At 38.8% G+C, this 15,944-nt stretch overlaps 1 protein-coding gene across 2 annotated transcripts in view; it reads right to left on the reverse strand.

The window, feature by feature from the left end:
* LOC138057260 (endosome/lysosome-associated apoptosis and autophagy regulator family member 2-like) overlaps positions 1-12,386 on the reverse strand; it is a 62,357-nt gene extending 49,971 nt beyond the window's left edge. The window contains exons 1-5 of one of the 2 annotated variants that reach the window (XM_068903303.1): positions 12,181-12,386; positions 11,923-12,043; positions 8,644-8,863; positions 2,019-2,097; positions 188-259 (exon numbers count right to left, since the gene is read on the reverse strand). In XM_068903303.1, the coding sequence (XP_068759404.1) occupies positions 188-259; positions 2,019-2,097; positions 8,644-8,863; positions 11,923-12,043; positions 12,181-12,264 (576 nt within the window). In that variant the 5' untranslated portion in view covers positions 12,265-12,386. The remainder of the gene's footprint in view (positions 1-187; positions 260-2,018; positions 2,098-8,643; positions 8,864-11,922; positions 12,044-12,180) is intronic. The other variant, XM_068903302.1, reaches the window with a different exon arrangement.
* Positions 12,387-15,944: the final 3,558 nt, after the last annotated feature.

Raw genomic sequence — 15,944 nt, forward strand, 5'->3', positions numbered from 1 at the left:
GCTATCACTCATAGAATACACATTTGTATACAAAATGGCATGAAGAGTGATGAGCAAAAAATGTATATCAGTGAGCATAGAGTTTCTAAGCAATTATTGTTACTTAAGCAATCGTTTTATCAGAAAATACTGTAGTTAGAAAGAAAGATTTTTGTATTTTTTCTAATTAACATAATTATTTACTTACAAAGACACGGAACACTGTGTATAACTCGTCAGTGAAGTAGTAGGTAAAGGACACAAACCCATCTTTCTGAAGCTGTTAGAAAACAAATTTATGACAATGTTACAGTAATAATGTAAAACATTAATACTTGATGATTAAGTTTGAGCAATAATAATTTTAAATTATTACACATATAATAATTATTATTATAGTAAGTGTAACAATGCTTTGGCTAAGTGCAAAATGGGTGCCTAAGAAGCTACAGGTAGGAGATTTCACTTCTACCAACAAGTTCCTACAACTTATTTATTGCAATTGCAATGTCCATAAATTGTAGGCAAGAGCGATCTTCCACAACCGATAAGACAACAACTGTGTCAATACGCGTTGTTACATGTAATTGTTGCATCAAGGTCTTATTTGAGGCGCGATATAATCGAAAGTGGGAAGTGTTAGAATCCGATCAAGGTATCACACGAAATGTGTATTGGAAATCAACTTGCACAATCAAACGACACACAAGGATACGAGGACATCGAATGCTTTTCATTCAATGGAGGCTGAAATTTTATCTAACAGGATGATTTTTTTTTGCCGGAAAGGTTCTCTTTATTGTGTGATTCCAAAAAAATTAATATCCATGCCCCACCACGGAGGAAATTGGAAATTCCAAGGGGGTGGGGATTGGGGGTCAGAGGCTGAGGAAATTCTAGAGGGGAAGGGGGGTTGGACGATACAATACAATTCCAAGGGGTTAATTTCAAACTCAGTACAAAAATTGCTACTTACTGATATGGTAGATCATTTTTGAAGACATAAATAAGTTCAACTATATCATTTACATGTATGATTACTTTTTCCTCTAAATCAGGTTTTCTTTTTTCCAAAAGCGTTGTGTGCGCGAAACCTTAAAGACATGACTGCGGAAAAGGTGTGGTTCCTAGCTATGCTTCTTCAATCTGTGTTGCATCAGTTGATCGAAAAACAGTACATCACTTCACAAGGCTGCTGCCTAACGGTCGCCCGGTCGCCTGGGGCTCCTTATTTGCGAGCGCCGGCGACCAAATTTCTGAACGAGTAGCCCAAACGGGCGCCTAACTTATCACTAGGTGATTCATCCTCACTTTTAATTATTCACTTTTAATTAATTCTGGGCTCTTGAAAAAATGACTCAGCCTAATAACTTTTAATGGGTCTAAGTAAATTTCTGTCTGGTGGGGTATGGATAATTATATTTTCTGGACCACACATTTCTCCTTATCTAAACAAATTTCTTTCGATGAAATACTGCAAACGTTCTAGTTACATGCACATGAATGAACCTCACTTCCTCACCAAACACTGTTGTTTGATACACCATACATGTATCTTGGTTATTTGCGCTTCTCCATAAACAGTATTGCTTCGGGAGGGTTTTTTTTTAAGCTTTTAATGAGGTTAAACGAAGTTTAACCAAGTAAACAACTAGGAGCGACCGCAGCCAATTGGTCAGTGGTTTTAGTATACTTGCGCATGTGTGGAATTCCTCGTGCTTTGGGCTGTAACGCCTATTTATCAGTGTGGCGGGAAGTAGGATCATTGTGTGTGGAGAGTTTAGCGGTTTTTGTTCCCTCCCTCCCTCCCCACCCTCTGCTTTCCACTGTGTATCAGTGTGACGGGTGCCTGCCAGCCATCGAAGCAGTCTCCATCTTGGAGTTGGCTGCTAATAGTGGAAGCTCCAGGATGTCTCTGGCACCCAACCTCCAAAGAGCAACGAAGTTGTTTATTATAGCTACAAAATATATTGTCTAAACAGACTAAAGTTCAGATTGTTCTCAACTTCTTTGGTCAAATATTGTATCAGCCAACTTACTGTTACAGCGTATGACAACTCTGAAGTACACTCATCCCCTGGTGATGATATACTGTCACCGCTTGGCAGCCAACCAACCCTATTAAAAGTAAAAAAGTAAAGTAACCATATTTAACGTCGATGACTCATAACAGTAATTAAACTGACAAACCTGAGGTCGACGGTGCACTCATTTTACTGCATTCTCTCCAACAGTGCTCCGTTTTACGGGTATTTAAAGCTACTTAGCTACACGGAAAGGAAAGAAGTCAAAACAAGGATGCAAGATCTGGGAATCGAACTCAGGACCTACAGCACCAAGGCCATGCACTAACCGACTGTGCCATCCTTGCTCCAATAATTATTGCCAAAATAACAACTATCAATGTTTAACCACACTCTTTTAAAGTCAATTTAATTTCACAGCATTATTAAACTTTAACTTTCTTTTTATTAGCCGGGCCCCGGTTGTTCGAAAGCTGGTTAACTTAATCCAGGATTAGAGTAAACTTTTGTTTCATATTTTCAACTTTTTGGTAAAAGCTTCTTTTGCTTATTTTTGTTTTCCAAGATTGACTTCTCCTAACATAAAGTTTTGCAGAATATCAGCATCAAACAGCATTTGGGAGTAGAGAAATAATCTCCTTGATTAACTTTTAATCCGGGATTAGCGTTGATTGGCTTTTGAACAACGGGGCCCAGAATAATAACTTTAATGTAACGTGTAAAAGGAAAGGAAGAAGGGCATATCTTTATGATTAAGCATGTACTTGTGCTCATGCAAAACTTACATGTAAAATCCAGGCAGAGGATTAATCCCCTGACCTGGGCTCGGCATACAATAGTCATGACTTACAGAGGCATCTCCTAAAAGTGCCCCTATGATCAAAATAATCACTCCCTTTTTTCCTTCAGATTTTCAAAGTGTGCTTGATTAACACCTGACTGGCAAAATATTGAGCTTTGACTTTTATCCAAAGCCTGTTTACTTTAAGTGTAAATTTAGGATTTCATGGTCCACTATTAGTCATGTTCAAAACTGACCCATTGGACCTCAGAGGGTTGGATCCAAGCAGTTTATTATAAGTAAAAACCATGAGTTTAAAAGTCTGAAACACCCAAAACTCCTGTTCTGCATATTAATTATGTGGCATACACACGCATTGCATTCTTAAACAACAATCCTCGCCAAAAATCCTTGAAACACCCCCTTCTCCTGGACAGTGTTGAGATGACATTTTACTGTTTGACTGGCTGCAACAACATTGAAAAAGGGAGGGGGACGAATATGGTGCGAGAATGTTCAAAGTGTTTCAAGGTTTTTGTCGAAGATTGTAGCTAGTGAGCCTTTGACATCATTTTCTCCCTGATCCAGCTCTCTCAAGATCTTAAAACTTACTAGTGGCAGCCCATTCAATAGGAAAATTACAGTTAAGATAAACAGGTGTCTTTTTGAAATCAAGGCTTAAGATCGACTTTGGTTGCTTAGTGTTTAGTTAACATCAATATTAAATTCACGGGCTGTGATCGTGAAATTTATTTCACGGTTCACTATGAAATCCATAAGCCCCCTATTCGCGTGAAAGGTCACAAATGTGAAATGATCAGGTCTGACAACAAATGATCTTGAACCCCGTAGCAGAATAGTTTAATCAATAGAAGGCAAATGGTTTAATCGAGTGCCAAATGGTTTAAGGGACAGGCAATCGAAATTCAGTGCCAAGTCAAATGGACAAGACAAGACTGCAATCATTTAGTTAAAGAAGGAACGGTTCAACCAGTTGACAAACAACTTAACTCACCGGCAAATGGTTTAATGGCCTGACAAGTGATTCAGTGCAATGTCAAATGGACAAGACAAGACTGAAATGGTTTAGTTAAAGAATGAACAGTTCAACTAATCAACGGACGACTTAACTCACTGGCATATGGTTTAATCAAGTGTCAAATGGTTTAATAGTCAGGCAAGTGATTCACTGCACGGTCAAATGGACAAGTCAAGACTGAAATGATTTAGTCCACGGGGAGGGCTGACGTAAATATCTGTCGTCAGCTTGATAACACTTGGCACGAACCTGGCAGGCTTTTTGTTCTCCGGGTCAAATTGTTTTCTTCCTTCTTTTTGGATGAAGTATTCTTTTTGTTTTTCGAGAGTAGGGCTAAATGTAACTGATTAATGATGTCCAAAGCATGAAGATAAACAAGATAAGGTCCTATGCCCCAGTTCAGAGTTGTCTTCTCTATAGCTTTACTCCATTTTTGTACGTGAAACAGTACGCTCTTTACGAAACCCCACTTCGACACAGTTTCCATTTCACATAAAAAAACAGAGTAAAGCTATCGAGAAGACAACTCTGAACTGGGACACAAGACCTTATCTCGTTTATCTTCATGCTGTGGACATCATTAATCAGTTACATTTAGCCCTGCTCTCGAGGAAGAAAACAATTTTACACGGAGAACAAAAACCTTGTCAGGTTCGTGCCAAGTTTTGTCGGGCTGTCGACAGATATTTATGTCAGACCCCCCATCGACTAAACCATTTCAGTCTTCTCTTGTCCATTTCACATTGCACTGAATCACTTGCCCGGCCATTAAACCATTTGACACTTGATTAAACAATTTGCCAATGAGTTAAGTCGTCCGTCAATTAGTTGAACCATTCGTTTTTAACAAAACCATTTCAGTCTTCTCTTGTCCATTTCACATTGCACTGAATCACTTGCCCGGCCATTAAACCATTTGCCGGTTAGTTACAGTAAGTCGTCCTTCAACTAGTTGAACTGTCCCTAACAAAACCATTGCAGTCTTGTCTTGTCCATTTGACTTTGACTTTGCACTGAATCAATTGCCAGTCTCTTAAACCATTTTACACTTGATTAAGCCATTTGCCGATGAGTTAAGTCATTTGCCAATTAGCTGAATTGTGCCTTCTTTGAGTAAACCATTCTGCTACAGGGCACATGATCATTCATTGTCAGACCTAGTAAAGTAAAGTAAAGGCACTTTATTTAATGTCGGTAGTTCCTTCAGTTACGAAACTGGTATCAATGAAATCGACGGTGCGCCCTTTACCACACTGCCCTTCCCCAGGGACCCTCTAACCAGGGACCTCTTGCTCGGAAAGCCGCGCACTAACCAACTGAGCCACGCCTGCTCCTCCCCTGATAATTTCATATTTTGTCCACGGATGGATTCTCAGTTGAATAAACCAATTTGAATTAGTCTGTTCTGTTTTAACATCATTATCTGAACCATTTCAAAACAATCTAAATCATTTCAATTTTGACTAAACCGCTTCACAAAAGAACACTTAACCTTTTGTTTTTCGACAGCCTCATTTCAAAACCACTTATTTCATTTGGCAAACCATCACTAAACCATTTCAGTCTGTTTTCTCTGTTCCATTTCAATTTCTTGTATTTTTGGCAGCGATGGCCGCCCATACTTCACACCAAAATGGTGATTATAAAACGAAGACAATCGCACAAGTTTGAATTTCAAGTCTCCATATAAAATAAGGTCAGGCTTAGACGAAAAAATATTCAATCAAACCTTTTTCTGGGTGTCTAGAAAATGCAGACCTGGAAAACACAGATCTACAATAAGAAGAGCTAGCAAATAACCATTTAGTGTCAGTAATATTATTTCGTAACTTAAACAGTGTTTAGCAAAGTTACGTTTATGCCAAAAAAAAAGTCAGTTATATAAGGCAAGTTAGCGGACCTACACAAGGAAACAAACTTCCTTTAGCAAAGTATACAAAAAAGTACTATTGCACCAGGCAGAATTGTATCATGAGTAAAATTAATTTCCTTACTTTAACAGCAAATTTGGAAATACCCGATTAAGAAAGGGCCAACCTAAAGGAAGCACTCAAAACACTTACTAAATAATTAAGGAAGAACTCAGTCATTCATGTTAACTCTTTACCAACATACACATCACACGAGTCATCACATGCCATCTGCTGTGCATAAAAACTTAGTAAATTCCAGGAACTTTGTTTAATAGTTAGTGAACTGGACAACACTTAGCAGTCTTAGGTAAGCAGTCTAACCAAGCTGCATGCTTGGTTAGGTTTATACCGTTTTCTTGCGATATAGCGACATGTTTTCAACACAGGTTTTGAGGCTCATCCATATAAATCACAGAGGCAAAAAGTCATTAAATTATTTGTCACTGAACTGAATTGGTCAGAATTTGGTGCGTTTTCTTGGTCTGCAGGTCTGGGTTTCTACATCAGCATTTTCTAGACATCCCTTTTTCATTTTGAGGAGGTTACAAGAGGAGTACTTAGACAAGGAAAAGAAGTTGTATGTGTGCTTCGTTGACCTGGAGAAGGCATTTGACAGGGTCCCACGAATGGTATTGGAGTGGGAAATGAGGAAGAGCGGTATACCAGAGTCAATGGTGAGAGCAGTGATGAGTTTGTATGAAGGTACAAAGAGTCAGAGTTGTCCGAGGAGTGCACCAGGGGCACAAGGGATCCGTGTTGTCGCCGTTGGTTTTTGTGATTGTGGTCGACGCGGTTACAGAGAGTGTGACAAATGGTTTGATGAGTGACATGTTGTATGCAGATGACTTGGTTTTCATGAGTGAGACGATGGAGGGGCTGAGGGAGAAGTTCTGGAAATGGAGGGAGGAATTTGAGCACAAGGGGCTGAAGGCGAACCTCGGGAAGACAAAAGTGGTAGTGAGTGGGGCAGAAGGTGAAGTGTCTGTGAGTAAGGTACATCCATGTGGTATTTGTGGGAAGCGAGTAATGGCAAATTCAGTGTTGTGTGTGAAATGTGGGAAATGGATCCATGGAAGATGCATGAAAGTAAAGAGGGTGACCTCGTGGTTCCGGAGAGATTTTGTGTGTGGAAGGTGCAAGAAGCAAGCTGATGGATAAGTGAAACCGGTAGAGAAGTTGTGTGAAGAGGTGGAAACGATGAGAGGTTTCTGTTATTTGGGGGATAGGGTGAATGCAAGTGGTGGCTGTGAGGCAGCTGTGACAGCAAGAGCAAGAATTGGCTAGGTGAAGTTCAGGGAATGTGAAGAGTTGCTGAACTCAAAAAGGAATGGTTTATCGGAGTTGTGTAAGAGTGGTGATGTTATATATGGGAGTGAGACATGGTGTCTGAGGGAAAATGAGATAGCAATTTTGACTGAGAGAGCAATGCAGAAATTAAGGCAATTAAGCGGACAGCCTTTTTCACAAAACCGACGGAAATTTTAAACCTGGCTTTCTTCTGACTGGGATCTCGGGGACTCTTCAATAAACAACCCTCTTTAACAGATTGCAGACATTATACCAGTGCTGGAAATAATTTTTCTTTATTCACAGGACATATGTCAGTGTTCCAGATAGGTGAGGGGTCTCGGGTCAAAAACCCGACAAGATCAGCTGCATGACCCGAAAAATTAATGGCAAATTTATAATAATCTGGTGGGATCAGTGGGAATTGACCCGTTGGAATTCCCTATTGGGACCCTGCCTTAAAATCTTATTTGGAACAATGTATGTCCTTTCAAATCTTCCTTTTGGTCGGACATTTGACAAATTGGACCGGACATAATTTATTGACTGACAACACCTTAAAGAAGACTCAAGATGTGCTGGTGACATGTTCGGTCATCGTGTCCGATCATAATGTGAAATTGGCCGGACATTTTCAAAATTTTGTCGGACAATGTCCGATGACCAACTGTTATTTCCAGCACTGTTATACAATATTTCCCCAAAGTTTTATGACCCTAACCTTATTATAAGCGCCATAATTGAGAGTTTTCTGATGTCACTCAAAATGTTACGCCAGTGGTAACCAAGATCATGCGCAAGGCCACATCTGAGCAGACCAGCATGGGAAAGATTTCCATAATGGACAGCTTCAACAACCTTTCACAGACAGGGGATTTTTGGAACTGGTCTCTCATGTGAAACGTGCTATCTACATTTTACTTGCGAGAATCAAGGTTGCTTGTCTAAGAAATGCCAAAAACCTGTAGCCGTGTTACGGATCAATGGTTACCCTACTGCAAAAATTTAGTGCTTCTAAAAATCAATTCCTATTTTTTTTTGGATTTCAAAACTATGTTTACTAAACAGTAAGTGACCCAAGTTTTAAGTCTTGATTTCAAAAAGACACCTGTTTATATTATTATAACTGGAACTTTCCTATTTAATGGTTGGCCATTACTAACTTTAAAATCTTGAGAGAGCTGGATAGAGGAGAAAATTATCATATCAAAGACTCGACAGTTTAAGAATGCAACGAGTTTGTACATGGCTGAATAAATATGTAGCACCAGAGTTTCGGGTTATTCAGACTTTTAAACACATGTTTTGCATATGTAATGAAATGAAATTTTAAGCTAGTGAGTAAATGACGTCACTTTTCCCTAGATCCAACCCTCCAAGGTCCAACTGGTCAGTATGGAAGGTGAGTAATGGTGGACCAAGAAATCCACAACTTCCACTCAAAGTAAACAGCCTTCGGAAAAAAATCAAAAATCAAAATTTTGCCCGTTGAGCAATCACACTTTCAAAATAGAAACGAGAAAAAGGAAGTGATTTTTTTAGCAAAGTAGCCCTTTAAAGGAAGCAGCTTCAATGGGCTTCATTAGAGATCCTCTCTCATGAAGACAGTAAAATACTTACTTTGAGCAGTTGCTGCTTTCTTCTGCTTTGTAATATTCACTGTCATATTGATATCCTTGATAATGAGCACCAGTGACATGACTCTCAAAACCAGTTGGGAGCTTATCCCAGCTGCTGAAACGGACACCACCGCCAACACTGTAGGTTCCTTTTGGGCATGCCTTACATTCAAGTGTTTTACTTGTAACATCGACATAGTGCCCCAGCTCACAACTGTAGGCTGAGAAAAAGAATTAACAAAACAATCAATGGCAATAACAATGTCCACAAACAGAGCATCATATTATACTATTATTATACCATATTTACCCGTGTTTAAGTCGACCTTTTATGGCCTCAAAGAAGCTCCAAAAATCGCCCTCGACTTATACACGGGTGAAAGATTTAGAGCCAAGTTCCAGCTATATAATTTACTCAAAATTAACTGGAACAGCTTATCTTGGACAGGTAAAGGAAAGAAAAGGAACTTTATTTAAGTGTCTAGTCGTTCTAGCACTGGAGCGCTAATTGGTGACACTGTAAACTGAAATGAACAATGAAAGTAAATCAAGTCAAATTTCGGCTTTAGCACTTGGATTTCTTCATTCAAGGCTGCAGTGCTTTAACAGCACGGCGCCCAGTCGCCCAAGGTTCAGGCGAGTGAGAAAAATTACCTGGTCACCTGGTCGGGCACTCTGGCTTATCGTATTTTGAGCAGATAAGCAGGCTAAAAATTTTAATTTGCTGATGGTTACACTTTATGAAAGCTCTCAGAAAATGTTTTTTTTTTTTTTTAACGAAACAATCGGTTCAAAGGCAGTTCCACATGATTGCCCTCATAACATGATCCATGACTTTGCAATTGACTGCTCGCGGCCGCACAGATTTTGATTCCTTCTCAAAAAATAGCATTAAATTTGGTACTTGGAGTTTGGCATTTATTGGTTATAGTTTTTAAACGAAGTTGTTACTTCTGCTCTGACGAAGTAAAGCACAGCCGGCAAAGCAGTGCAATTTATTGTTATATGAACCAGGAATCGCAGTTTAAGCAAATTTAATGTGTAGCGATGATTTTCATCCAGATCAAGATGACTTGTTTAAAATATGATAGCTTTTGGGGCAAGGTCACAATTCATTGTTTCACTGTAGTTTTCAAAGCAAACTCCATGGAAATCCAGCGGCAGTGATTCACGTTTTGAAAATTTGTTTTCAACCTACCTAACCAGTAAAAAGGTTTACCTGTAGACCCAAACGTCTTTATCAAAATTACATAAACCTGCCACGACTTTACTTTTTTATTTTTAAACCTGAAAAACATCGGCAGCATTGCCACTTTTCTCATCTTTCTCAAGTATGGCGTGAAAAATATGACAGGTTGCAGGGTTTTCTTGCACTAGCAAGTTGGACAATCACCAGAGCAGTCGCAACAATTATTTTTGTTGAGAGAGAGGTGGATGAAGATCTTTCTTTTTTTTTCCCCGAGGAAATCAGATAATATTTTATTTAATTAAAACAATATTTACAATACTTATCAACATACATACACTGTATATACATACATACAGTGCTACCTAGTACTAAACTAATACAATACTAACAATACAGTAATAATACTACTTACTAACAATGAAATACTTATACTTATGCTATTAGTACATAATACCAACCCCCCAGGTGGATGAAGATCTTGCTGCATTTTTGATTTCAGATAATTGATAATTAATTTGGGAAACCAACTTTGAGAGCTGGGGACCCCAGCTGAAATGCTTGGAAGCCAGAAGGGCTCCCTGATATTTTTCTTAGAACACAGCCTTGTTCATTTGACTACTGTCAGTAGTTATTTATGTGGTCTCATCAAACAGTAATCCAATCAGAAGATTATTTCCAAGTCAACCACTCATGTTGAATATCATCCCACAAAATTATGTGAGATGAGGCCTGAGGTTTATAGTCAAGACTTGAGAGTCTAAGCAATTGCAGAGGAAATTACAAAGGCAACCCTTTCTCAGTTACTTTAAGATCCCGAGTTTGGATCCGGCCGGGGTTCAAACCCACGACCTGATGCTCAACCAACTGAGCCACTGGTGTGCATTTTTTGTGTTACTTTTGTAAACGTTGTCCATATTTAGACAAACGTGTCTTGATTTTTATTTTTTGGATATCATTACGAGAAGGCAGCTTGCTATATGTAAACTTGCAGGTTAACAGCATATTACTGTGAAACAAACTTCAGGCCTCAGTTGTTCAAAAGGTGGATAAACGCTATCCACCGGATAAATCACTATCCAGCTGATAAGCACCAACAAAACCAATTGAGTTATCCAGTGGATAGTGCTATCCATCCTTCAAACAACGGGGCCAGAGATTTAAACCATTTGCTTCCAAAGATTTTATTCTGTCTAATGCCAGACGATTTTGCACATCCATGACGGCCACTTTAAGCGTCAAGCTTAAGGTCTTATGACCAAAACCTATCCTACTTTTATTTATAAGATCCCAGAAGACAAATTGAGATCTCAAAAGCCTGGTCCAATATGACCTCATTGAACAACAAATTATTCACATTAATTTTTTACTATAATTTAAAGACAGACGAGAATGTAACAATTAAGTTACTTTACATCGCAAGTAGGGCAAGATAGAGTCGATGACAAGAATCAGATGTATGCACTGCTACTCAATTACACAATTTACATAAACGGAGTTACTTTGACAGGAATATTCAGCCAGCTGGACAACGCACAAATTTTGCAATACCTATTGACTGTACGCAAGTCGAATTAACTCTCAAAGATAAATCAGAAAATTAAGTATTTCTTGCTTTAATAGGAAAGATAAGGTCACTTCAAATATTGATCGCGAATATGATATGTAGGAAAGTGATTTGTAGACACAAGTTACCAGTGCATTTATTTTCCGCCAAAAGTCTATCCGATCTGCATAACAAGCGAAATAAAGGCACTTCCAACAGTCCACACTTCATATACAAGAAACTACAAATGCTAAATTTTAGCTTCATTACAGATTTAAAAGTTAAATTGAGGGACTTACTCGTAATCAGCTCTGAAATGAAAGAGACTCGAGGCAAGGCAACAAGACTTCGTTTTAAAGTTGCGTAGGTATAATTGCAAATGCAAATGAAGTTTAATATTATTCGGTTCAATCGGACCGGCAAGCCTTCGAAACTTGTACAAAGATGGTTCACCACCCCATGGAAAAAGAAGGCTCGATAACAATTTATTCACTTTCCTCAGAAAAAAAAAGGCAATTTTCCTTTTACAATAAATACATAGCACTTACTGCAGTCTTTTTGGCGAACTGGGGCTTCCCTCGTTTCACAAACGTCCGGATCCTTCGGTACAGCCACGCGCCATCTGCTCTCAGCAGAATCGCACTCAGTGAATTCGTAAGTTTGTTGGTCCTTGAGCAATGCAATAAAAAATGGTTAATACACAGCATAGTAGAAACATGACTTTTGAGAATACCGAGGCGAAAAACGTAAGCATGCAGAGGAGGAATTATAAATCTTGCATTCTACAGACAATATTCCTCGCACACCTCAGTACACTTGATTAGAGACAACGAAGGTCCAACAAACAGAATAAAGAGAACTGAAACAAGAGCCCAGCGACAGCTTTTCATGGTTTTAAAATGATACACCCGAGAATCGCTAAGCAGAAGTTACTTTCGCCAAACGGTTCAACGATTCTACAGAGAAGAACGAGACGAAACACAAAGACACAAAGATAATTTATGGAAGTGTCTTGTCGAACCCAGCCCTCCTCAGCGAAAATTGAATAAATTAGTTGTCATGGCAATCTTTGGTCTCGAAATAAACTGCACGAGGAAGGCAATTTTTTTTTTTTCACAACAAATAATACATTATGACAGTTCATTAACTTTTCTTGGAACTGTGATAATAAATTTTAAGTTCCATTGTTATCACGCGAGAATTACAGTTAAAATGGAGTTAGAAGGATAATTTTCTTACAACATGGTAATTCATCATTTAATATTGCAATTCTAATATAGGCCTTGCTGCACCTTTAATGACGTTTATTCCTTTAATACCTGTTAGTTAATATAAAAGGATATCTAGCGACGTGCTCACCTCTTTCGTTTGATAAAAGAATAAACTCGTTATTTTTTTTAATGAGGCCGTGTTAGGGGGGGTGCCCATGTCCTCCATCTGAATTTCACAGCTAGCTATGTCGCAATTTCGGAACATTCTTGTGTCGCCTGTCGGAATTTCAGTAATAAATTTTAGCTCGTTGCCCCTCTGACAATCCCCATTCGCTGGAACGACGCCAACGGCACATACGGCCTCTATCTTTAGTACTTTTAAGCCCAGGGTTTTGAGACTTTTTTTAATGTTTAATACCTATTCAGACTACTTGGAATAGTTGTTGAAGTCAATGAAATTCCATCTAAGAAACTATACAAGTGAATAAAGGCCTAATCTGGCAAAGCAATCAAGCTATAATAGCGTTTCTACGATTCTGGTAGTGCAAGAGTCTAATGTTTCTTCCTAGTTCAACTCTGATTTAGTTGTCAGACTGTGCTTTTCTGTAACTATAACAACCCAGGAGGAAGGACTTTATCGACCATTCATTATCCGCAAGGCATGCGTTTACAAAAGGTCTGTGAAAAATCATAGTTAGTAGAGGGGACTGGTTATGAAACTCGGCAAACTTCAAAGGGTTAAACAATAGCGCGGTCTCTGATGTTGAATAGACACGTCACGTGACTCTGACCGTGCACGAGTTCGGCACTCCGACGACTCGCTTATGACTCTAATAGTGATGTATTTCAATAACTCGCTTACGATTTGGAACACGGAGATGAACGCGATCAATAGAGAAAAAAGTATCTCTCTGACAGACTGATGGAGTGCGCACGTGGGTCATGCAGGGAGAACATGATACGCAAAGCGGAAAAGTCTTCAAAGGGAGTGATGCACTGAATACGTCAATCACATGAAATGAACAATCAAAACAGCAGTAAAATGAGATGTTCGCCTTATTAGCCATAATTGGCCATTATTGTTAACAATGATCATTATTAAGTAATTACGACGAATTGTGTACGCGCAAATGTTCCGCAGTCCGCAGAACATTCACAATTCTGAAATTCGCTGTCGGTCAGTCTTGACATTTGTGTCGCTTTCGCTAATTCGTTGTAATATTCTGTCGGTCGTCGCCAGTTCGTGGCTATTATGTCGCCGGTTCAAGGCCATGTCGCTTGTCGGAATTTATCCCTAACAGGGCCTCTTTAATTGGGAGCTATGATATGTTGTAATGCATGCAGTAGATGCCAATTATAGAGAGAGTCAGACTGGGTAAGGGATACTCCTATGTAATACGTAAATATTGTGTAATTCTCTTAATTTCTTCTTATTCCATCTATAAAGGAAAATACTACAGGCTGTAGAAGCTAATATATAATGCGGACTACAGTGCCTTAATGTCAACAGATCTAATCATGAAAGAAATGTATTTATTGATGTCGAAGTGAGTGAACCTGATGCAAACGAATGAGGCAGCTCTCTAATCAGGAGGATAACACATTTTTCTTCGAAACGCAAGGGATTGTGGTCAAAGGCGCAAGGAATTGTGGCTATGCACGAATGGAGGAATTAATTAAGATGTACGGCATGATCTTGTTTCACATGTAGAAGATTAGTAAGACATCTACATCTAAATTCATAACTCGCAAGATCCTGAGTATGGACATTTATTTAAAAAATAAAGAAATAAACATTTTTTTTTTAAGTTTATTTATAGATACTGATGAACTACCAGGATTTTTCCTTTTGCTAAAAAATCATATCTTCACCACGCGCAGTGAACATATTATTATCGTTCACAAAGTGTGAGAATATAGGTGTTGTCATAGTAACGAACACGACTTCCTCTTCATTGTAAGACACTTTTGTGTTTTAATATAATTCTTCTCTACTACATTAACATTTGTATTGCAAAATTTTGCATTATCATGATTTGTTTTTCATAACTTTCACGCGTGACATAACATTTTCATGACACAACACGCCTGTTTTAGCGGTTCGTGACCACTTTTCATAGAAAATAAGTAAAACAAGTGGTTTTAAATCGGGACTTTTCATCAATATCTATATAATAAACAAAACATTACATGGCCGCTTGGGGATAAGAATTTTATCTTCTCGTGCTGAAGGTATGTCTCACTTGTTTGCTGCGCTCACTCGTGAGAGATGCCTTCAGCACTCGAAGAAACAATGCGTATCCCCGCGCGGCCATGTAATATCCTCCATATATAAATAATTAAAGTCAGTTTACTCGTTCATTGAATTGAGTTCGAACTGTGCCTGTTCTGTTTCAGTTTCATTCAGACCGCTTGATTCCAAGCGTAGAATCCAACATGTTGCGTTCGTTTGGCCACCTCGTTGAACACTGTGCAACATCATCCAACAATGTTGGATTCAACAATGTTGGATGATGTTGGATCCGTTTGGCCGGGCCTTTACACTGTCTTTCAACAAAAAAATAAATTCGAAATCCAAGAACTTGTAATCTTGGTAGGAAACAAATCTTTTGACCACCTCTCCAATTTATAAAAAACTTACGAAATACTAGGATTTTCCTTTCTCTTAAAAATCATATATTTACTGCGCGCAGTGAAGATATATATTAATTTTTCAGCCTAAGAGGATTGATATGAGGATATAGGTGTCGCCATGGTAACTAACACGATTAGCCAATAATAAGCAGACCTCAACTTCCTTGTATTAATTAAAGTCTGTAGATGCTTTTGTGCTACAATATGATTTTTCTCTACTACACCAGGGCCCTTTTGTTCCTAAGCCGATTAACTTAATCCACGATTAGCGTAAACTTTTGTTTCATGTTTTTAACTTTTTGGGAAAGTTTCGTTTGCTTATTTTGTCTTTCAAGAGTGACTTCTTCAAATGTAAAGTTTTGCCGAATATCAGTGATGAACAGCATTTGGGAGTGGACGATAAGCCGGAGGTCCCGTCTCACAATCCTTAAATGTTAATAATCCTGTGGGACGTAAAAGAACTCACACACTTGTCGCTAAGAGTAGGGCACGTAATTCCCGGTGTTGTGGTCTGTCTTCTGTTGTGTATCATGGTTGGGAGGGTAAAAAAGGGGCCACAGTAATTGGCGCAAGCTGTTGTGGCGCTCTGCCAGCTTGACTGGCAAAGTTAATAAAATAAAATGCGTGTTCTAGCGGTTGATGATCACTTTTTCGCCATTTCGAAACAGGTTGTATCCCCGAGGGGCGCCATGTAACATCCTCCATATATTTGATCATAAATTTAT

The sequence above is a fragment of the Montipora capricornis genome, chromosome 7 (genome assembly GCF_036669925.1).
Source record: "Montipora capricornis isolate CH-2021 chromosome 7, ASM3666992v2, whole genome shotgun sequence".
In the NCBI taxonomy this organism is placed as follows: domain Eukaryota; kingdom Metazoa; phylum Cnidaria; class Anthozoa; order Scleractinia; family Acroporidae; genus Montipora; species Montipora capricornis.